The sequence below is a fragment of the Watersipora subatra genome, chromosome 7 (assembly GCF_963576615.1).
Source record: "Watersipora subatra chromosome 7, tzWatSuba1.1, whole genome shotgun sequence".
In the NCBI taxonomy this organism is placed as follows: Eukaryota; Metazoa; Bryozoa; class Gymnolaemata; order Cheilostomatida; family Watersiporidae; genus Watersipora; species Watersipora subatra.
Window position 1 is genome coordinate 25,336,429 of NC_088714.1, and position 25,666 is coordinate 25,362,094.

Genomic DNA, 25,666 nt, shown 5'->3' on the forward strand with positions numbered 1-25,666 from the left:
TTCTTCAGATGGCTGGTTCTCAACTGGTTTGTTTTCTCTTTGCAGTGGCTGGCTTGATATGGCAACTGGCCAACTTCCATTACACGTTATTCCGGGCAGTGCATAGACATAGACATTTAATTCTGGGATGTGTTTTTTGGTCTGAGCTGAATGCTAGGACTAGCCAAATGCATTTCTTTTATCTGGTAATGGCCTCATGGCACACTCGAATTTCATGGTTGCTATTGCTTTACATTATACCCAAATAATTGTACCATTCTTCTACATGTACATTCTTTATCAAACCAGCAAGCATTTCCAGGCCATCTGTGTTAGACATTGAAACAATTCTTTAAGACTAGCCTTCTACACTTTTTATTACTTAGGGTCAGCTCGATGTTTTAGCTATAGGCCCGAGTAAGGCGCATTAGTGAATCAATGTCAATTTTCTTCCTTGCATGCAGCCTAATGTCATCCATGTTACCAACATGATAACAGTCTAATGTCAACAAGCTAGTTGACATTAGACAGTTATCATTTATCTTGGTGCTTAACAAAATATTTTTAAAACTTTGTCTATCTTGGGTCGGCTAGAGCATATTGCGTAGAGGATTTAGCAGAAGCATATACAGGAGAGCAACAGTGATGAGTCATCTTGATAGGTTCCATGCTTTATTTTTACACTTACTCGGCAGCTTCTTGCTATTTACCTTTGTTGTCTTTCAGTGGGACTTCAAAATATTGATAAATGCCACAATGGTAGGGTGAACATTATAAAACCTTAAGAACACAAAGATCATGCAATAGAGAGTTGAGTTATGAGCCATTTGGTAGTCAATTCAAGCCATAGAAAAATTGTTACGCTTCTCCCTGCTGTCTTGACAGATTTTCCAATCTGCCAACCACTAGTGTTTGGCTCTTTGCATGTTGCACTTGATTCCTTTGTAAGTTTTGATAATATGCTGACTCATGTGCTATTTTAGTTTGTTTGCAACTATTTCTGATAGCAGTTTTCAGGTAGTGAGCAACCATGTTATTTGTTGGTAACTCATAAAAACTTATTCCTGTGCTGGGTTTTTTATCAGCAGTACAGTTTGGCCTTTGGTCAGGCATTTTAGATAGTCACTTTCTTCTACTAAACATTTCATCAGCTTTGCAGTTCTCATGTGCTGAGATGTCAATTTATTCAACGAAAAAGCTTAGGTCACATCAGGTTTTAGTGCTGCCCCATTCTTCGTGCATTACACTATGCACCTAATATGCTCTTCAGTGATGTGAGCCTTCAATAGACCAAAATGTGTTGGTAACTCTCTTGGACCCTTTTTAGCAAATCTGTCGTGGCATTCAAAGTAACTTCATTCTCCCAGATGTTTGCCCAGAACTTTGAAGTGCTAGATTTGAGGAGAGCTTGCAGTGGACTTAAGTTCACTTTTGAACTGAGCATACACTCCTGATGGGTTTAGGTGAGGAGTTTTTGCGCTCTTGTTATCCCACTTTTTGGTGCATTGCTTCAAGCACCGGAAAGTGCCATTAGCTACTGTTTGGTAAAACTTAGAGTTTCTTTTGAGGGCTTACTATTCGGCCACTCGAAAATGTGATTTGATGTTTTATTGAATCTGCTAACTCACTTCTGCAAGCCTTTAGTCAAATTTGTCAGCCTCATCTCTCAAAATGAAATTAAGGTTTGGCGGCTTGCCTACAGTGACTTAATACCTCTATCTTGGAGATTACTTCATTTCTGTTAGCGACTGATTTTATCTAGATAGGTTGAAATTTTAGGCAAATACCCTTTAGCAGCTTTTTAAGTAGAACCTTGCTGACTCTTTGTAATGGTATCCTGCTTTCATGTTTAGTGGCTGCAAAGTTGATTATTCTGTCTCTAAGCTCTTTTAGACATAAGTTCTATATTTTAATCAACAAGTGAGTCGACACAAGATGTCAAGCGTGTCTTCTAATAGTGTGTCTAGGAACACATTTTTCTCCTTGCTAGAGGTAATTAAGGCATTTTTTATCTGATTTCGTCTACCCTTAAGTTATGATAAGAGCTGCATCCTGTTTTCTTTGCAACAAAGTGGTTAGCAATCAGGGGCAAATCAGAGCCATCTTTATATGCAGTTGCTGCATCCTCTCCAGCACAAAACAGCACTACGCAATGTTTTTTTATTAGGCTGCATCCATTTTATTAGTTCTGAATCAGTAACCTATTTTTACTGCTTTTTCTTGGTTTAGCTACAGGCCATAGAAACTTCATTTAATTGGAGGAAATTGGAGACATCATGGTCTACATCTTAGAAGTCGTAGGCATATAAGCCAGAGTCTTGTCTTGGAACTGGTAAAAAGCTTTGTAGATAGGATCGAGCTTGGACTCATAGTCACTATGCTGTTGCCCTACCAGCTGATATACATGCATAAAAAACAGTATTTTATGTTTTTAAAACTATTTGCATCAAGCTAGTAATTTGTCAGAGCTTTAGAGACATAATTTCCAATAAGCTTCAGGCAATTTTTAAGTCTGTCTATTTAACCAGGATAAAAGTGTGCCCTGAAGAATGGCCATGAATTTGGTTGCGGATAAATTCTAGCTTTTTTAAATCCCACATGTATGTGCGTATGTCTAAATATGCCAAAACTATAGTCATTCTGTTTGTACATGCAACATGTAGTTTGTTTTGCTTTTTCTAAAGTTTTGGTTGCTCCGTGCTAGCAGATTCACTTAGAAATGCTGTGGTTTTAGTGATTGATAAAATACCTACCTGTCATTAAATAGTAGATTTAATACTTTTTTTGGGAAGGTATCTGCAAACTTTTTAATAATGCTATACTAAAAAATGTTGCTAAAAATACGATGAAAAATGGATGAGTGTACCAAAACCTAGACGAGCTGCATTTTTTTCTAAGTTTTTTATTTTGTAGATAAACCATAGCAACATTTGCATGTAAATATTAAAAATGAAAAAGTTAAAAGAAACTATTATCAGTTTTAATATTATGGCGTGTCTACTATGTGATCAGTTGTGACTCTAGGCAAGTATGGTAAGCTGAACTGTTACAATATTATCCTTCAAGTGACATCGTAAAAATACTTTTTACAATAATAAAAAATAAATGTAAGTAAAGTACTGGAGTAAGTACAAATACTTATTCCAGTAAAAATACTTTTTACTGAAAAAAGTTCTTTACTCTTAGTTAACGATGTAGCAATCATATGATGTCAAGGAACTTGTGGTGCTTGATTTGCTAGTAAAACTGAATTCAACTTTTTTCAAAACTATTCAATACATGTAGATGTAAACATACTAGCAGGGTGAATGCATGAAGTTGTTTGTTCCTCTTGCGTAAACATTTAATGATTAAGCGAATAAACATGTAGATCAGCGATGGACACGCATCAATGAATTTGAGCCAAACTCACTAGAGCTTGATAACTAACCATTACAATCGGTGTATGAGTATGAATCATAGTATACCTATAAGTTGCTGATCCGAGTAATAGTTTACAAGTGAAACGTACCAGTTCCATGACACAAAAATAATCAATTGTTTAAATTAGTCTCCGCTAGGATGGACAAAAAATTTCAAAAACTAAATACTGCTGCTTAAATTTGAGAATCAGCAGTAAAGTAAAGGGAAATAGCTTTTAACCCATTTGTGGACCATAGTTATATTTTATAAACCGCATTCACATAAAATTGTTGTCTATTTATAGTTTATTTCAAGTAGTAATCAATTTAATAATTGCTATAAGAAGCTGCAGCTAGGTAGGAATTGTAAATTTGAAATTTCAGTGTTGTTCCAAAATAGATAGCAGATTGATTACTATGATAAAATACATAAACGCTGACTGCTGACTTTCTCACTGCCAAGCTGGAAGATCATCTGATGCTGCTTTATGAGAAGGCTAGTGAGCAAGATAAAGAGAAGAAAAAAGAAAGAGCAAAAGTGCAAAGCAGCTCCTCTGCGAGCCAATACTCCTCTCCAATACGCCAATACTCCTCTGGCCAGACAACTATAGATGGTGTACCAATAAAAATGCCTAACAGAAGGCAATGGCAAACCACTGTTGAAACCTGCTAACAACAGTCATGATTATAGGAAGTAGGGAAGAGCCATGACTCCCTACGTCTTCACAGAAAATTGTATTTAAGAAAAAGAGAGGGAAAGAGAGAGAGAGTGAAAAAGAGAGAGAGAGAGAAAGAGAATATGAGAGAGAGAGAGAGCGAGTGAGCAAAATGCAGCAAGTGTGTCTATGGCGATGCCTCAGATACTCAGATGAAACTTAATTATCTTTGCTCTGTTAAGACCACTTCTTAGCATGCAGTATTTACCCAAAAAATAATTGCCCAATTTAGTTACCCAAAAAAAAACATTACAAATCAAAAAACAAACTGGCTGTGCAAAAGTTTAAAAAATAGCGAGGTCAGTGCAAGTGCCCTCTAGAGAAAATTCCATTGGCATATTACATCAATCTTTCTTACTTGAGTAGCCACACAATATAACAGCAATGAATGTTTAGAAAGGTTGTACATGTAGGTCTGGATGTTTTCAGTATATGCTTCCATCAACACTATTAGTTAGTTTATTGCGCTGATGTTTGTTAAAAAAACTTTGGTGTTCCTAGTTCCTTATTTAATAATGTTGGTATTTTGTCAACACGGCATCCACTTTTTTAGTTGAAGGTTTCTAACAATCTTAAACCGTCCATAATGATGATTCAGTTGAGCTATCATGAAGTAGAACCAAACTGCTAAAAAGCTCTTAGATGCCTAATTTGTTGGCAGATATACAGCAAGGCAAATATTGATAAAAAATAACAAGCGCGTGTAAAACTACATTAATGAATAATTGACCCACATAAGCAGCCAATGAAAACTTGCTTAGGGTAGAAGCCTCAATATCTTCGCTTCATTAGGGCTAGTTACTCAGGAGCTTACTATGACATTTTCTTCATGCATTTCAACTAGTTTGCATTTGAAGATTACTACTAAAAATTTGAAACACTACTTTAACCTAGGCATCCATAGTTTGAGAGTAGACCACATGAAGAGTTCAAGGACGTGATTTTCATTAACAAATGAAGACAGATCTGACATCTTGCTTTGTTATAAAGATATACATGTGTGAAATTACTACCTTTATCACCTTATCCGTATTATCTTATCTGTTAACTTACTTCCTCTAATTCTTTGACTTGTTATTAGTCATATCGTTTGCTTAGCTACTAGTAACAAATATATGGCCATCAATTACAGAGTTTTTGAAAAACAACTGCTTTCAATTAGTGGAAAAAGCAAATTTAATTCTTCAGTATATTTGATCATGACTAGTTCTCAAAATGCTTTCAGTCTTTAGTAGTCCTTTTCAATACAATCACAAAACATTTCTTAGAATTTTAGGTGATACTAAAATATTACTATAGCAAGCCTGAAGCTCTACCATTTACTAAATCACCGCATAACCCAAAGTAGTTTTTGCAATATCATTTCAGTATTCTTAGCTAGCTGCAAAGGATATAGGTTTTGAATTAACAAAATAACATGGAAGACCAAGGTCTTGCCTTAAATGATGAACCAGAAAGTTAAACTGATAGATTTTGGCAATGAACAAAGTTTTTCACGAGTTTCCTTTGCAGGCCACCCATGAGTGATTTTTTTTGTGTGAAATAACCTCATCACTTATAATTCTGGCTGAGCTACCACAGATAAAAAGTCTAACCAGCCATGACGGTGTTTTGTGCGTCAAGCTGGCAATAGTTGAGACAAAGTGCATTAATCAATTTTTTATCAATTTACATAAAATGGAGTAAAGAAGATTGATAGCTCCTTTTGTTGATCTCTTTTTAATAAAAAGGTTTATGATACTAATTTCTGAACAACTCATAAAGCTGTTGCATGTTTCTATAGCGATTAAAACAATAGAATAAAAGGTATGTTTACTCATGTGTGCTACATTTTTCTAGAGTGTTACCAGCAAGTTGAAAAACTTTAGCTAGAAACTGGCGTTTCTCAATTTGATAATAAACTCATTTTTGATTTAGTTCCTTGTCTGCTATAAAAACTTGCCAACTGACCACTTTTGGTTACATCGCCCAGATAGGTCTTTAAAAGCAACTACAATCGCTTGTTAAAATAATTGAAATTCCATTTGTGTGTTTACTGTAAAAGCAATCACCGCATATATTTGACTATAGGTTGGGCAATGTGATCAACTTGCAACTAAACCAACTAAACTGTAGAGTCAATTGCGACGTGAACAGACAGGAACTAACACGCTCTGACAAGCAGCTGATAGCTATGAACGTTGGTCAGAGAAGCATTGTTAACATGCCATTGCCGCTGGCCATAGATGCTAAAAGCCCGATATATGACTAAGCTTAGAGTTATGGAACCATCTAATTATTTTTTTTTGTGTTTTTCGTCATTTTTGATATAAGCTCACCTTCTTTATAACGTATCTCAGACTATATATAGTTGATATATTTGAGAAAACGCTCTGTTCGGCACCCCAACTATTTTCAAGAAATATAATTTTTTAATTGGGCACCCATTTTGTCCTATTCTGTGATCAACAATAAAGGCTGACCAACCAAGTCTTGAAATGCTGCTAATATTCCAAAAGCTACCAATTTACTTTCATTTAGAACCAGTCTGGGAGGCTTTATGTCATTAGCTAGAGTCTCAGTGAAATCAATCTTCTATCCTAACCTCTAACCCTGGCTTGGGCTTGGAACAGACGGATAACAGACAGAAACTGTTTTTATTATTATAAAGATATTTTTTCTTTTACGCTTCTTCCTAGGCAAAAATGTTATTAGAGCTTTTGTTAACTGAATGTAGATTACTATTGATGACTTTGATATAAGTAAGCGCTTAGCTATCATGACTCCGACATCAGGCACTTCATTGTTTAGTCATAAAGAACCGAATACAATTGCTTTCAAGAAGCAGCAAATTATTAGAAAGATTAGAACATCTTGTTATCATAAAAGATGTCATCATCGTGATAAGAATGTGGTATTTTTATACAAAACAACTGAAGAAATAATTTGCATTGATAATTTATTGCGAAACTTTATAAGAAATATTTTGCTCAACTTTTTGAGTTAAACAAAAAGCCCTAGTAGCCCTACAGCTACAATTTTAGTAGCCCTACAGCTACTAAGATTTTGCTATTACAACAACAAAGTTGTTGCAACTCTCTGTTGTTGCAACAAAAAAGTGCAAAATAAGAAGGCAAATGCCATACCAAAACAGTTGTTTCCAGCAATGAAAAGGTTTGCCACTATTTTCACAAATCACTTTTAATATTTGAGCATTTTATGAAATGAAAGATACACTAACAAGCTTTTGTATCTTTACTATAAAAAAATATTCTGGGAAATAATAGGAGACTACAGGTAAACCTCATCATGCAGTCAGATCAAAATTTTTGGCACGATAAAAGGTAAGCACAAAATGATTTTGGCGTACAAAAGAGCTGCCAACAGATTGCAACAGTAATGCTCAGATTAGAGTGCTTCCACGGGTTCAATGCTCACAGTTTCCTAAATGAAAGTGAAACAGTCAGTAAAATATAAACAATATACCACAATAACACAAAGTTTATACATCTAGTAAATTTGAACGATATCTAGTGTGAATAAAGTGGCTAGTCAGAGGCAGTCCTATCAGACACTCAACTGACCTACATATGCATACCTAAACTGTAAATTCTCTACTTGGGAACTGACCTACATATGCATACCTAAACTGTAAATTCTCTACTTGGGGACTGACCTACATATGCATACCTAAACTGTAAATTCTCTATTTGGGGACTGACCTACATATGCATACTTGAACTGTAAATTCTCTACTTGGGGACTGACCTACATATGCATACCTAAACCGTAAGTTCTCTACTTGGGAACTGACCTACATATGCATACCTAAACCGTAATTTCTCTACTTGGCGACTGACCTACATATGCATGCCTAAACTGTAATTTCTTTACTTGGGCCTTTAAAGAAATAACAATAAAAACCTTGTTTACTAATTATTTTTCATCAAGTTTTTTACATATAAATATTGTTGTTCCCTTATTTTCTCTTTAATGTTTAATTTATTCTTGTAGATTTAATGTTATACATGTATAATGGATGTAAAGGGCTAGAATGGGATTTGTCTCAACAATATGAGGGCAACTCCTTGAATATTGCTATTTTCCTATTAGTTCCGATTTGTCCTATTAGTAAAATTAATGACTTATGTAAGTGAAGGCAAGTAAGGTTTGCAATTATTTGGGCAACTCTGTTAAGTTTTAGTGCATTGAATCTTTTGTTGGAGCATAAGTGCATCAGTGCTGCAGCTCGCTCAGAACAACCCTAATTGATTGATATTGACCATACTAGTAAAATATATAGTCAAAGACTTTTATGATTGCTGTTTTTATTTTATACTAATAACTGGTAAAGTTTTTTAGTCCCAAACACAATTTTTGAGTAAGATAACCAAAACCGAAAATCAGTTATTGAACAAAAACATAGCATTCAAGAAAGCTAAGCAACTCATAAAAAACATGCAAAAAGGTACATTCCATTAATCAGTAGTATAAACTAAAAGTACTCAAGCTAATATTAGCAGAAAAGTTAGTTGTAGATTCAGTGCAACGAGGTGCAATCTAAATAACTTTGAAAGATTATATGAAGTGTGCATAATCCCCAAAATCATTCATGAGATTTTTTGAAATTTGTTACAGGTAGATGCACTTCTCCTACGAATAAACATTTGCAAATGAGCAGTGCACAATTTAGGGATAATCTAGTCAGCCCAACTCAAAACATCAGTTAATAAATTCTCTAATGAGTTTTTCTCTTAATTAATAGAGTAGCAGATAGTTTTGATTTGATTTGATTTGATTTTTATTGCGTAATAATAACATGACAATATGAGTAAAAAAAAAATACACAGAGTAGCAATAGGACATGCCGGATAGCCAGAGGCTAGAGTCAAGGCAGCCCCAGCAAGCAGTAGGAAAAGAAACAGAATCAGCGATAAGCGCACACTCCGGAGCACCAGAGTCAGGAAGGACAGTCCCAGGACGCCCACAGGCGCTCCACCAACTTCGCCTTCAGCTGACCCGGAGCAGAGCCCGCACAATCACTCAAAAATTTATTATATAATTTCATTGCACTAAAAAATATCGATCTCTGTCCCTTAGAAGACAAACACTTTTTCAACTTTAATTGATTTTTACTTTTTAAACGGGTATCTTGACAATGATCTATCATAAAATCTTGCAACTCTTCCATGGGGAAAGAATTTGTTAAAAACATTAGCAGGCGATACTGGAATAAAATTTCAATTGGCATTATTTTTAAAATTTTAAAATTTTTGGAAACTGTTTGATTTGGTTTAAAATTGAGTATTATTCTGATTGCCTTTTTTTGCATGATTAAAAGTTTGTTTAAATCAGTTTTGTTGCCGTGGCCCCAAAACTCGATTCCATAAATTAAAAGAGAATAGAAAAAACTGTAGTACAAATTGATCATGGTTGATTTGTCTAGGTAGGGGCGAATGAAACGAAATATTAGTAATATGTAATTAAGTTTTTTGATGAGACTTTGGATGTGTTTTTTAAAAGTCAAGTTGTTGTCTAACGTGATACCTAAAAATTGAGTCGAATCTTTGATTTGTAGTTGAGAATTGTTTAAAGAAAGGCTTAGATTATAATTTTGAGTGTTTTTAGACGGATTTTTGAAAACTACTTGAAATGTTTTACTGTTGTTTAAAATGAGTCTGTTTGATAGGCACCATTCATTAATAATATTTAATTCCTCTTGGAGTTTAGAATTATCTGTTGAAAATATATTGGTGTCATCTGCGAATAAAATACAATCCAAAGCAGGTGCAGCATTTACTAAGTCATTTATAAAAATTAAAAATAAGAGGGGTCCTAAAATTGATCCTTGTGGGACACCAATCGTAATTGCCCTCATTTGCGAACAATCAGTATCTGTTTTGGTAAATTGAAATCTATTTTGGAGATAACTTTGAATAAGAGTGGAAGACTTTACACTAAAATTGTAGTAAAAAAGTTTGTCAATTAAAATTTTGTGATTAATCGTATCGAATGCCTTTGAAAAATCCAAAAATACGCCCTGAGTTATATTACTTTGATCTAAATTAGTATATAAAAATTCCATTAGACTGTTTATTGCTGTAGTGGTGCTTTTACCTTTTCTAAAACCAAATTGTTTAGGCGACAAGATGTTATTGGTTTCTAAAAAATCCCGTATTTGCAAAGACAAACATTTCTCTAAAATTTTTGATAAAGCAGGAAGAATGGAAATGGGCCGGTAATTAGATGGATCTGATCTATTTCCTTTTTTGAATAATGGAGTCACGCGAGCTATTTTTAAACAATTTGGGAAATTAGATTGTTGTATAACAAGATTTATAAGATGTGTTAAAACTGGAATTAGGACTAGTTTATTTTCTTTTATTGCACGGAGAGAAATCCTATCATAGCCGGTTGCTTTAGGAAGACTGAAAGAATCAATTATTTGCAGTGTTTGGTAGGGGTCAATTATCTGGAAGCTAAAATCAATATCATTTACACAGTTGTCCATAAATTTAGAAAAGTGAATATCGGAAAGTGGCAACTCATTGGCCAGTTTATTACCAACATTTACGAAATGATCATTTAAGGTCTCAGCTATATCTTGCGAGTCTGTTAGGAGTTTTCCATCTTTGTTTATGCTCGTTGGGCTATCTGAATTTTTAGAGTCTCTATTTAACAATCTGTTTATGAATTTCCACTTTTCGTTTTGATTATTTTTACATTTGTCAAATTCTTTTTTATAGAATTTAGTCTTCGCAGTTTTAATTTCATTTGTGATTAAATTTCTGAAACTGTGGTAAGAGGTGTGGAGCGAAGTATTGAAAGGTTCTTTTTTGCATTTAATGTGCAATTTTCTTCGCTTATTTATTTGTTTAAGTAGATGGTGATTCATCCAAGGTTTTAAAAAGTTGAGCTTTTTCTGATTTGTGGAAATTAATTTTTTCTTCCCAGCTATTTTTATTAAATTTTGGAACGATAAAGAAAAGGATTCAAAGCTTTTGTTAACATCAGAGCAATCCATTATCGCCCGCCAATCTTGTTCAGCAAGCTTGATTGCTAGCTGATCATAGTCAATAATGAAAATGGATAAATTTGGACGCTTGGGAATTTTGATTTTAAACTCAATTGATGCAAAAACTGGTTGATGGTCAGAAATATTAAAATCTATTGTTGCAGAGTTTATGTTAGAGTCAATCCGGTTAGTTGCTATGTGGTCTATAAGGCTATTTTTGGTACTACCTAGTCTTGTCGCAGTTAAAATTGTGTTGCAAAAACCATATGATGTTAACAAGTTTTCATAATTGAATGAGTTTATGTCAAGAATATTTTCGGGACCGAGATCGATATTAATGTCACCTACAATTATTGTGTCCGGTGGTAATGTGGGGATCAAGGCTCCGAGATCCTCCAGAAAAGACGGCAGAGCGCCCGAGGGCGCCCTGTAGACCGCCAACACCGAAAAAATCCGGCGCCCCGAAGAATGCACCGACGCGAACACCGCTTCCGCCCCAGCCAGTGTAGCCGCCAAAACTCTAGCCTCAAAACCATCTGCCACATACACGCAAACTCCTCCACCTCCTTCATTTGGCCGTGAACTACAAAGCAATCGATAATTTTTTAACATAAATTTGTTAATATATGAATGTTCACCAAGCCAAGATTCTGATATAACGATAAGAGAAAAGTTAACATTCAGATGGGCCAAAAAAAGTTCAAATTCAGAAAACTTGTTATGAATGCTGCAAATGTTTATATGCAGAATGTTTATAGAGTTTTTTAGTACTATGCTCTTCAATGCATTAGGTTTGATCAAAGCGCTATGATGAATATTTAGTAAATCAGGTGTATCGTCGAAGCCTGGTATAGTTGCGCTAGTAATAGAAAAACCACATTAAATTATGGAAATGATTAGTTCAAGTCTATCAGGTCTTTGTCTGAAGAAATTTTAATTGCTTCTGAAGTTTTTTCTTTACGCATGAAAATGTTTCCATGATAGGTCCAAGCATATTTATAATTTAAGTCTCTTTTTTTACATCTGACTTTATAAAACAGCTCCTGTGTTGTTTTAGGCAGCTGTTCATTGATGAAGATTTTGTCTGAGTTTTCATATCCCAGAGACTTCGTAGTAATTGATTTTTTTACCATACTCTTTCTTCCATCATAGAACGCATCTCTTGCAGACATCTTGTTGAATTTTATAATAATTGCTCTCTTAGGATTTTCACCAGACTGTTTGGTTCGGAAAATTCCGTCAATGTCTTGTTCATTATAGCTAAGGTCAAGGCTGTCAGAAAGTTTCTCAATAATAGCGTGAAGATTTTCCTTATTTGTTACTGGAATTCCGTCTAGAATAAGTGATTTGTTGAATTTTTCTTGTTCTATGAGTTGAATGGATTTAGAAAGCTTTGTCAACGAGCTAGTAGATGGTTGCAGGTCAGAGTAATCTTTCTGCAAGTCGCACAGTGATTTTTTAATGCTTTCAATCTCTTCGCCATAGTACGTCAAGGCTTTAGCTTGCTGCCTTTGTTCATCTTCCAGGACGGTGACACGATTACCAATACGATCCAGATGTTGACATATGCCGTTAAATTTATCCTCCATCCATTCTTTTGTTAGATCAAGTTTACTGTTGATGTCGCTAAGGGTAATGCTATCTTCAGTGATACTTGATGTTTGTCGCGTAATGTGCTTTTTGTTCGGCATTTTGAAGCGAAAACTTACCCAATTTGGGGGCGGTTCATATAGATGTTACCACCCCCAAAGCTTTTCCAGGCTTTCTTCCAGATATTCTAGCAGCTTTGTTAGTTAAAGAATTTTAAAGAGCCACTATCCAGCTTGAAATTGGTTGTAATCCTCTGAAATTGCGAGTAATCCTCAATTAAAGAATTTAAGCGTTGATAAGTGCAATAGTAAGAGAGAGAGTGTAAAACACGACTGCTCTCTACGAAAGCCAACTGTTTTTAAAGCCAACAAGTGTTTAAAGGTAGAACTTGTTTGTAGTTGCAACTCTTACGGCAAATAATTTCTGCAAGATATAAACTAAACCGAGAGATGAATGTAAAACAAGATGCAGATCATAAGAACTAGATCAACTAGTTATTGGACTAGTTGATCTAGTTCTAGTTCTGTAAACTTGTAATCAACAAGAATACAGAAGCAAGAACTAGATCAACTTATGCATGTTAAATATATATATTACATATATTGTATTGTATAACCTATACTATGTATACATGTATATAATGATATCTATAATGATATATATAATTATATATACATATGGGCCTAACGATATAGTTATATATATAATGATATATATAGATTCGATAGCTAATTCGCGGTGAAGGTCAATACCTTTCATGCGGACAATTGTATTATCTCAAGTAGGAATGACTTTTACATTCTCTCCTCGATCGGTCAGACAAAGACAGTCCTATATCCCATTTTTACATTTGTACCAGTGTGGAAAAGTACCAGTATTGTCCATCAAAGCTTTGAATAAAACGAGCTTCTGTTGCAAGAGTAAGGTTTTTTGTACACTCACTTCCATGTACTCATTGTTTCTTTTTTCTCTTAATTTATTTACATAATAAATATAATAATACTAACATACTATTTTGTTACTATTTTTAAACATGATTATTTTTACCAGGAGGTGATTGCATTAGATAATTACTATGGGTTTCTATACCACTTTATGTACGTCTATAGTCTACGATAATTTTTTATGAAAACACCAGCCTGCGAAAATTGGCATGCCAATTTGCATGCCAATACATATATATATATACAGTCAAACATAGATAACTCGCCCATAGATAGCTCGAACACACGGTTAATTCGAACGGTTTCTTTAGTCCGTTCCCACGTAATGATACGTCCCACGTCAACACTGTTAACTCGAACTTTTTTTGCCCAACGGCTACCGAAACGGTTGTTATCGCTTTAGAAAATCACTTAGTCCAAGCCATAGAGGTAAACCTCTACTTTTCGTAATTCATAAGTGTCGTTATTACCGCCATCGGCAAAATATTTTTGTCAACGACTTTTCTAAAGGTTTGGTGAAATTTGATTTATACCAAACATTCGCTTAGCGATCGCCCTTCGGAAGCAAGGTAAAGTCAGGTAATCTTTGCATAAACTTCAAGAAAAATTGGCAAAATTGATCGTGGGTAACACGCTCAAAAGAAAAAGATGTCTGATCTTTTGAGCATTTCAACAATGATCAAGTTTTGCCAATGTCAATCTAAAAAAAGTCCTGGCAATAACATCATCTCAAACAACAAACCAATCTCAAGTGATAAAAAAATCTCTATACTTTTTGATAAGAACGTTTTAAACTTTACATTAGAAGCATTTAATTTGAAACAAGCCATTTGTGCTTTTGATTTATATTATAGTTTGTATATGTACATGTACCTACTAATAAATAAGTAAATACATGGACTTGTGACAGTGCTCTGATAACTTGAACGCTCTGATAATTCGAACACTTTCGCTCGGTCTCGTGAAGTTCGAGTTATCCATGTTTGACTGTATATACATAATGTTTCTTCACCCCGGTTAATCCATAATTTTTGCTCTAACTCGGGTCTCCTACCAGAGCACACTTTTCTGCAACTCACATGAGTTGATTGCTCTCGGTATCTGGCCAAGCCACATTTTATGCGCCGGTGTAATAGCGCCCAGTGCCTCAATGACTACTGGAATTACAGTTGTTCTTACATCCCAGCATTTTTCAATCTCTTCTCCAAGAGGGAGATATTTTTTTACTTTTTCTTTTTCTTTGCTGGCTATATTGTAGTCATTGGGTACTGCTATATCTATTATAGTAGCCCTCTTGTTCTCCTTGTCCACCACCACTATATCTGGTTGGTTTGCTAGGACATGTTTGTCAGTCCGGATGTAAAAGTCCTAGAGGATCTTAGAGCAGTCATTTTCATTGACTTTACCAGGAACTTCCCACCAGTGTTGTGGTTCATTAAGGCCATACTCATCACATAGATTTCTATACACAACACCTGCGACATGATTATGCCGCTCAGTGTATGCGTTTCCTGCTAGCTGCTTGCATCCACTAATGATGTGTTGGATGGTCTCAGGTGCATCTTTGCACAGTCTGCGTCTAGGATCGTCTCTAGTGTGATAGATTTTTGTTTGGAGTTGTCTTGTTGGGAGCACTTGCTCCTGGGCTGCCATGAGTAGCGACTCCGTATTGGTCATTAGGTTTCCTTTGTTCAGCCACATATATGTCTGGTGAAGATCGCCAACCTTAGATATTTGTCGGTGGTAAGCACCATGAAGAGGTTTGATGTGCCAATCAATTTCCTCATCATCAGGGCGAAGCGCCATTGTCAGAGCAGCCGATTGAAATTCAGCTAGCAACTTATCTGAAGTGGCCATGGAGGCTGCATAAGCTTTGATGCTTTGGTCTTCCTTTTCACTGTCTGCGGTACACTTTTGAGTCCCCTACCACCATCCTTTCTATAAAGATACAATCTAGTAGTATCAGATTTTGGATGGAGTGCTCCATGCATGGTCAGCAGTTTACGAGTTGCTATATCTGTTTCTTTGATGGCTTCCGCAGTCCACTTTACTATGCCTGCTGGATATCTTATTACTGGCAGTGCGGAAGCATTTATTGTCATGACTTGATTCCTGGCATTGAGCTGACTCCATAGGACCTGCCGAAGGCATTTCTTGTATTCGGTAATGGCTTTGTGATGTACCTCGGCTTCGTGGTTGACGTTGCTTTGCATAATCCCTAAGTACTTGTACCCTTCTTCTATATCTTTGATGGTACCATTTGGCATTCTTAGGCCATCTGTGAGCATATAAAAATTTATATGAAAATATACATATATATATATATATATATATATATATATATATATTAGCAAGACCCTCTCTGTTCAACGTATAGCAGGACCCTTTACATTCAACATATAGCAGGACTCTCCCTGTTGAATGTATAGCAGGACCCTCTCTGTTCAACGTATAGCAGGACCCTCTTTGTTCAACGTATAGCAGGACCCTCTCTGTTCAACGTATAGCAGGACCCTCTCTGTTCAACGTATAGCAGGACCCTCTCTGTTCAACGTATAGCAGGACCCTCTCTGTTCAACGTATAGCAGGACCCTCTCTGTTCAACGTATAGCAGGACCTTCTCTGTTCAGCGTATAGCAGGACCCTCTCTGTTCCACGTATAGCAGGACCCTTTCCATTCAACATATAGCAAGACTCTCCCTGTCGAATGTATAGCAGGACCCTTTCTGTTCAACGTATAGCAGGACCTTCTCTGTTCAACGTATAGCAGTCTCTAACGGCCATCTATTTACAAATTCCATTAAAGCTCTGTTATACTAGCATGCCTTAATTAACTATCAATATAGGTTTTTGCTTTGCATTGTAGCTCTTAAGGTTCTCTATTGTATTAAAATATGTTCAACATGGTGATGGTGCAACTCATGTGTTGTTAATGAAAAATGATTTTTCGCAAATCCACAAATTTACAAAAAAATGGAGTAGCAGTGATACTGGAACGTCATTGTGACCCAGACTCATTGACTTGGCAGTAATCTAGGAGGTCGATAGTGACTTGTCTAGCGCTCTTCCACAGATTGGGAACTTCAACAAGTTCTGAAGGTTATTCTTAGAATCCATTTGTAAAAATGACATTGCTTGTGATTTGACAAGAAACTGTTTAGGTGACATTACTGTTGCCAACCCTTGAACTATGCATAAAATTATTTTAGAAAAAGGAGCATGTGACAATGAACATGTATGTATAATGTTTAGTGTGTTGTGATGGTGTTAGAACAACCACAAAAATCTACAGACTAGGTACATGAACAGAAATTCAAAAAAGCTATCGGACTGAACTGCAGTAAATTCTATCAAAATTGTAAAATAATAATATATGATAAAATGTACATATATAAATATACACTCAAAAATCTGCATATTTTAAGGATTTTAGAAGATGGTTCTTTTTGGGACTTTTTGAAGGTTAAGTGAATTACAATTGATATATACATGTATAGCTGTATTAAATACCAAATAGTCAATATTAGTTACTCATATATATATTGTTTACCTATGTATATATACAATGTAAATATGTTTTAAGAACTTGGACTATTGGATAGTATATTATACATATAGATCAATTGTAATTTAACAGCCCTTAACAAAGTCCTAATAAAGGGTGCTTTTCAAAGTTCCCACTAAAGGCAAGTTCTGTGTGTATATAAATGTATTATATAATTAAAAATTGTTTTCTCACCGCGGATAATCCGTATGGGTGGTAAATTCTGCTCTAACTCGGGTCTCCTACCAGAGACCTGGGAGTTTGAGCACTCGCCTCAAGATCTTAGCTGTTCCCAATAGCGCACTTTTCTGCAACTCACCTGAGTTGATTGTTGTTGGTATTTGGCCAAGCCACATTTCATGCACTGGTGTTATTGCGCCCAGTGCCCCAATGACCACTGGGATTACAGTTGTTCTTACATCCCAGCATTTTTCAATCTCTTCTCCAAGAGGGAGATATTTCTCTACCTTTTCTTTTTCTTTGCTGGCTATATTGATCGCTCTATATATATATGTATATATATATATATATATATATATATATATATATATATATATATATATATATATATATATATATATATATATATATATGTATATATATATATATATATATATATAAGCGGGAACCTTGCTTAATATATATATTAAGCGAGGCATCTATCAAGGTGACTCCTTATCACCGCTGTTCTTCTGCAAATGCCTAAACCCACTAAGCAATATGCTAGAGAAGACTCACTATGGGTACCAGTTTAAGACTAGCACCAAGATAAACCACCTCTTCTACATGGATGACATCAAGCTGTACGCTAACAAAAAAAGAGACATTGATTCGCTAATACACCTCACTCAGGTATACAGCAAGGACATCGGAATGACTTTCGGTATTGAGAAATGTGGAAGGCTAATTCTTAAGAAAAACCATTCTATGCTCACAGATGGCCTAAGAATGCCAAATGGTACCATCAAAGATATAGAAGAAGGGTACAAGTACTTGGGGATTATGCAAAGCAACATCAACCACGAAGCCGAGGTACGTCACAAAGCCATTACTGAATACAAGAAACGCCTTCGGCAGGTCCTACAAAGCCAGCTCAATGCCAAGAACCAAGTCATTGCAATAAATACCTACGCACTGCCAGTAATAAGATATCCAGCAGGCATAATAAAGTGGACTGAGGAAGCCATCAAAGAAACAGATATAGCAACTCGTAAACTGCTGACCATGCATGGAGCACTCCACCCAAAATCTGATACTACTAGATTGTATCTCGATAGGAAAGATGGCGGTAGGGGACTCAAAAGTGTACAGCAAACAGTGAAAGAGGAGGAGCAGAGCATCAAAGCATATGCAGCCTCCATGGCCACTTCAGATGAGTTGCTAGCTGAATTTCAATCGGCTGCTCTTACAACGGACCTACGCCCTGATGATGAAGAAATTGACTGGCACACGAAACCTCTCTATGGTGCTTACCACCAACAAATATCTAAGGTTGGCGATCTTCACCAGACATATATGTGGCTGAACAAAGGACACCTAACGGCCAATACAGAGTCGCTAATCATGGCAGCCCAGGAGCAAGTGCTCCCAACAAGGCAACTCCAAACAAAAATCTATCACACTAGAGACGATCCTAGACGCAGACTGTGCAAAGATGAACCTGAGACCATCCAACACATCATCAGTGGATGCAAGCAGCTAGCAAGAAATGCATACACTGAGCGGCATAATCATGTTGCAGGTGTTGTGTATAGAAGTCCATGTGACGAGTATAGCCTTAATAAACCACAACACTGGTGGGAAGCTCCTGGTAAGGTCAATGAAAATGATCGCTCTAAGATCCTCTGGGACTTCTACATCCGGACTGACAAGCATGTCCTAGCAAACCAACCAGATATAGTGATGGTGGAGAAGAAGAACAAGAGAGCTACTATAATAGATGTCGCAGTACCCAATGACTACAATATAGACAGCAAAGAAAGAGAAAAGGTAGAGAAATATCTCCCTCTTGGAGAAGAGATTGAAAAATGCTGGGATGTAAGAACAATTGTAATCCCAGTAGTCATTGGGGCACTGGGTGCAATAACACCGGCGCATAAAATGTGGCTTGCCCAAATACCAACAGCAATCAACTAAAGGTGAGTTGCAAAAAAGTGCGCTATTGGGAACAGCTAAGATCTTGAGGCGAGTGCTCAAACTCCCAGGTCTCTGGTAGGAGACCCGAGTTAGAGCAGAAACTACCACCCATACGGGTTAACCGGGGTGAGGAAACAATTTATATATATATATATATATATATATATATATATATATATATATATATATATATATATATATATATATATATATATATATATATATATATATATATATATATATATATATATATATATATATATATATATATATATATATATATATATATATATACATATATATATACATATATATATACATATATATATATATGTACATATATATATACATATATATATATATGAAAAATTATTGCGAAAAAAGTAAACTTTTAGTATTTGCGTTACAAATTTGTTTTGTGCGAAGCACTCCTCAGACGCAATTGTACTAAAAAAAAAAAAAACACTTTTTTTTTTTTTTTAGTACAATTGCGTCTGAGGAGTGCTTCGCACAAAACAAATTTGTAACGCAAATACTAAAAGTTTACTTTTTTCGCAATAATTTTTCAAATATTTCATACTCCACTAATAATCTTTTAGGTTTTTAGTGTAGAGTTCTCTTTTTATATGCTTTTGCACTTGCTTTTAGTTAATATATATATATATATATATATACATATATATATATATATATATATATATATATATATATATATATATATATATATATATATATATATATATATATATATATATATATATATATATATATATAAACCAGTTAGAGACTGCTATAACAGAGCTTTAATGGAATTTGTAAATAGATGGTCAGTTAGAGACTGCTATACGTTGAACAGAGAAGGTCCTGCTATACGTTGAACAGAAAGGGTCCTGCTATACATTCGACAGGGAGAGTCTTGCTATATGTTGAATGGAAAGGGTCCTGCTATACGTTGAACAGAGAGGGTCCTGCTATACGTTGAACAGAAAAGGTCCTGCTATACGTTGAACAGAGAGGGTCCTGCTATACGTTGAACAGAGAGGGTCTTGCTATACGTTGAACAGAGAGGGTCCTGCTATACGTTGAACAGAGAGGGTCCTGCTATACATTCAACAGGGAGAGTCCTGCTATATGTTGAATGTAAAGGGTCCTGCTATACGTTGAACAGAGAGGGTCTTGCTAATTATTACGCAACATCAAAGAGTTACAAGTTTAACAAAATAAATTATGCAAAGCAGATGTTTGTCTGCAATAATAGGATTATATTATCTGCAGAAAATAAAATAGCGAATTAAAGCTGGTTTCATAAAATCTTTCACTTGCATCACAATCAACTTGATATATACAATGCATACATGGAATGCATGCATTGTATATATCAACTTTTGCCATGCAGCGTATAGTGGTAAAACTTGATATATACAATGCAGCATTGTATATATCAAGTTTTGCCATGCAGGGTATAAAGGCAAAACTTGATGTATACAATGCATTCCATGCATTGTATACATCAAAGTGATATTTGATATATACAATGCATGGAATGCATGCATTGTATATATTAGATTGATTGTGATGCAATTGAAAAAATTTATGATACCAGTTTTAATTTGCTATTTTATTTTGCGTCATGAAATGATGATGAGTGTGTATGCTTGATGAATATAATGCTACTGTAAACCTTTTTACGAGTTTTTAAAATCATACAGATTTTTATGGTTTTAGCCTGATAACTGTGAAACAATGTTTTTTTTGTTCGGTGACATTTGCTGTGTGTTGCTAAACTTTTTTACTAGTGTTTAACTAAATATCAATGTATTATGAGCAAATTTAGATATATTTAATACAATTTCAAAAAATTTGAATTGTTAGACAAATTGCCGATTTTTAATGACACACATTGACATTGACAACCAGGGTTCAAAGGGTTAAGAACACGATATCAGTCTGCATATCCTCTTAATCGAACCTTTAATCTGTACAGCCAGCACTAATCTCTGCAAGTGTCTTCCCTACTTGTAATTACCTTACTACATCTTCATAGGTAACTGATTTAGTTCAAGTCTCTTCAGCCAATCACAGTTATTCATTCACCTAATTCAGCCAATTAAAAAAATCATTTCAAAGAAATGTCCCAACAGATGTGTTTCCTTAATGATGGCCCCATTCCTTAGTCATAAAAACCTATATCTTTTGGAAGGACAACTCCAAAATACTTCAAAATTTATTTTGTAGTCCCACTGACAACAAATATGGCTAAAATTATGTATTACAAATACCATTTTCAATGGCTGCATGCGTCCCACTAATTTCTTCAGTCCCGCTAAATGCGGATGTATAGTTATATATGCCCAACAAAATAACATTGTTGATGTACATAATATATAAAACAAAAAAATTGGTTTTCTCACCTCGGTTAACCCATATGGGTGGTAATTTCTGCTCTAACTTGGGTCTCCTACCAGAGACCTAGGAGTTTGAGCACTCAACCGTTTTTGAACCAGTAGACCATTTTTCACTGCCTTGTCCTGGTTCAGCTACAGGCAGCACGGTCTTTGATTGACCAGGCGACGTCTGAGCCGGCATGGCTTTGGTTATTGCACTCATCATAGAGGTTGTAGCCAATATATAGGCAAAGGCCTTGTCTAAGGACCTGCCAGAAGGATACAGTTGTTGGAGTTTAAACCTAGGACCCATTTATCGCTGTCCCAATACCTTACCAACTGCCCCATCTGTCCCGTATTTATATACATATAAATATATACGAGACAATATATATATAGATATTTATATATATATATATATATATATATATATATATATATATATATATATATATATATATATATATATATACTCATGCTACAGACAGTACTGTTTCGGCTATTATATATGTATATAATACTAATGACCTTATAGCCAGAGTAACTTTCTTTAAGATAATATAAAATGGTCTCATTTACCATCTGAATAACATCACACATTCCAAATTAATGCTCCTGTCGACAATGCTCATAACCTTTGACTAGAACTATAATAAAAACACCATAACTAGTATAATGTGTTTTGCAATGCTTCAGGTACTTAATTTTAAAACACTTCAGCTGGGTATCTAGTGAGACAGCAGGAAATTTCACAGGGTTTTCTGTAAGTTTCTTGTCATTCCAGTTGCTAGCTTCATGATCTTCAGTTGTCGTGAAACACTTCACTGCTTCTTCTCTTGTCGATTCTTCCTTGGCTATTGCACAAACAAAGAAACAGAAAATGCTTCAGACTACTTCACAAAGTTTTGATCTACAGTAGTTAAGAGCACGCATTAGATATATACAAAGCAGGTAATGTCGGTAGATACCAACGCTATACTATTTAAAGATGTGGTTGCATCAAAAAGGTCGATCTAATAAAATTAAGACTAATAAAAGGCTAAAACATCAGCTACAATTTGGTGTCATTTTTGTCTTTGTAGACTAACCTATCCAGAGATATATGCGTTTAAATGAGGTCATATTTTAAAAAGCCCACATTTATGCGGGTGCTTCATTCGTGACGTAATTAGTGTTACATCTGAAAAGAGTCAACGAGCAATAAATATAGGATTGCTTCATTAGCCAACTATCAGCACAAAATTTTTATATAGGTCGTAATAAATGGTATCACTCGTAAAACGCGTTGTATGGGGTCTCAAATTTAGGGATTTTACTCCATTAATAAATTGCATGAACATCGATATTCACTAAATTAATTAACATCGGTACTTATCATGCTTACAATATCTTATGTTTGTTTTATATGTATACTAAATAATGTTTATTTGCATTCAAGGAGAATTAAAAGTAAATAATACAGTCATTGCAATAACTAGACAACGTTGCGTTTCTTCCAATTTCCATGAATTTAAAATTTTTATAATGTTGAAGCATTACCTAAAAACTCATGCTATGAACATTGACAATGTGAGAAACAATGATATGGGGAAGTACACATTTTTTGCTTGCACTGGGCGTCAAAAATTATTGCATATAGGTGATAGTGACCTTTTATTAAATTATTATGTAAAATTGGTCTTATGCCCAAATAGGTTGCTTACCCATGGATTAGAGCAGTGGTTCTTAACCTTTTTTGCCTCATTCCCCTTTTCCAAACCTAAAGACAGAAATTTTCTCCTCCCAATTCCTTCAAATAATGCACTGCAACTAGATAGTGAACTTTATTTACATATATAACTTATATACATATATATACATGTATACATACATGCATTTATTACAGTAATATTTACATGGTATATTAAAAATGAATGTATATTGAAACTCAATACACCTATCATTGTAAGACAGTCAGCAGACTAGTGCAATTTCTGTGTTTGTTTGGAGCTGACCAGAATTTTGATGTTAAGAGTTGTTGTAGATAGGGCACACCGTAGGTCAGCTTCTACTTCCAGATGGTTTCTAAATTTGCTCTTTATGGTTAGCATTGCTGAAAATACTGACTCGCAAAGATATGTGGAAGCAAATGGTATGAGCATCTTGAAAGCGGTCAGGCTTATGTTGGGATACAATCTTTGGGCCTGAACCCAAAAGTGCTCTATTGTTAGCTCCTTGAAGTCATCTTTAAATGCAGAGTTGTTTGTTAGCTCCAAAAAATCTTCCTGAAGCTGTTCCGGAATCTCGTGGACATTGCACCTGAAAGAGTCTCTGGTCAGGCTCATCAATTGCTCTGTCCTAGGATCTAACTTTGGAAATTATCTCTCAAACTCTGCTATCAAGCTGTTCAAGTGATGCTTTATGTTGGTTAGCAGAGAAGCGGAAGCTTTCTTGTCAACTAATGAATGCAGAACTGGAAATGAAACTCTTACACTCCCAGTAGCCAGTCTTTCCACCAAGAGTTTGAGCTTGTTCTTGAATGCATTGATACTATCAGTTACATTCTACACAATTCTGTCTCTACCTTGCATCTTTGTGTACACTTCATTGATTGAACCAAATATGTCAACCAGAAAAGCAAGACACTGATGGAAGCCTTCTACCTGCATTGAAGCCAGTAGTTTGGGTATGTTATGAGTTTTCAAGAACTCATTGACCTCTGCTCGTAAATTGAAAAAATGCAGAAACATGTTACCCTTTGATAACCATTGAACTTCGGTGTGGAACAATAGTGATGAGTGCACAGCATCTATATCTTTGCATAACTTGTGGAAGAGACTTGTTTGCAAGGCAGAGCCTTTGATGAAGTTTACTACTTTAATCGCTGAAGAAAGGTGTTCCTGCAATCCTTTGGGAAGAGTTTTTGCTGCTAGTGCTCGTCTGTGAATGATGCAATGGGTACTCACCAAGAAAGGATTCTTTTTTTTTACCAACTGTGTAAATCCAGCACGACAGCCAAGCATGGCTGGAGCACCATCAGTGCAAACTCCAATTAGTTTGCCCCAGTCCAGATGTTCTTTGCTGAAGAAGTCGGAAACCAGGTTCATACCATCAGCAGCTGTGGTGGTCTCTGTTAGAGGACTGCAGAACAGAAATTTTTCCTCAATTGTCTCTCTGTGTACATAGCTTGCAAACACCATCAGCTGTGAAATGCTAGCAACATCAGTGGACTCATCAAGTTGAATGGTGAACATGGGAAATGACTTGATCTTTTCAATTACTTGCCTTTTTATGTCCGCAGACATATCATCAATCCTCGATTTCCCTGTGCTGTCTGCGAGAAATAAATCAGCTATCTTTTCAGCGGTTGTGTCTCCGAGAATAATCTTTGTACACCCCAGCAGACAGGGTTTAACTGGCAATACAGTGAGACGGAGCATAGGATGCCTCGATAATGGCCTGTGCCTGGATATGAAAGCTGCCAGTAGGATCCAGTTTTGCCAGCTTGAGTTCTCTCTCCTTAGCTTCAAAGAACTGCTTTGATTTATCCATGTGTTTTGCATGTTTATTTCTTCAGTGTTGCTTAAGTTGATGTGGTTTCATGGAGTCTTAAGCGAGCACTTTCATGCACAAAACACATTGTGGTACTTCGATGCCGCTTTTAATCATACAAGTGAATCTATAGTTAAGGTAAGAATCATCATATGTTCGTCTTTTTGTCTTTGACATTTCTAACACCTACAATATGGGATATGCAATCAAAATAGTTGAACACATTCAATATCTACATGAGCGAAACATCATACATATGTTAGGCTACAGAGCCAATTGTCAAAATGTTATACGTTTATGCAAACCAAATCGGTAACTGAACAATTAATATTGCAGGTATGCATATGCATGTAGTGTAGCAATCCTTACCTTTTCCACAGTTTTAGATCTTGGCTTTGTTGAAACTACTGAATATCATTCACTCCTCGCTGGCCTTTATATAAGAAA

The 25,666-nt window shown here is 35.4% G+C and overlaps 1 protein-coding gene across 1 annotated transcript; it reads right to left on the bottom strand.

Annotated features, from left to right (window-relative positions):
- Window positions 1-24,231: 24,231 nt before the first annotated feature.
- Window positions 24,232-25,230, bottom strand: LOC137400585 (protein FAM200C-like). The gene has a single exon (XM_068086916.1). The coding sequence runs from the start codon at window positions 25,228-25,230 to the stop codon at window positions 24,232-24,234; it is 999 nt and encodes a 332-aa protein (XP_067943017.1).
- Between the last annotated feature and the right edge of the window lie 436 nt (window positions 25,231-25,666).

Bases quoted from the DNA above. Each gene is read 5' to 3' on its own strand.
- LOC137400585 (XM_068086916.1), bottom strand. From the start codon at position 25,230: ATGCAAAACACATGGATAAATCAAAGCAGTTCTTTGAAGCTAAGGAGA.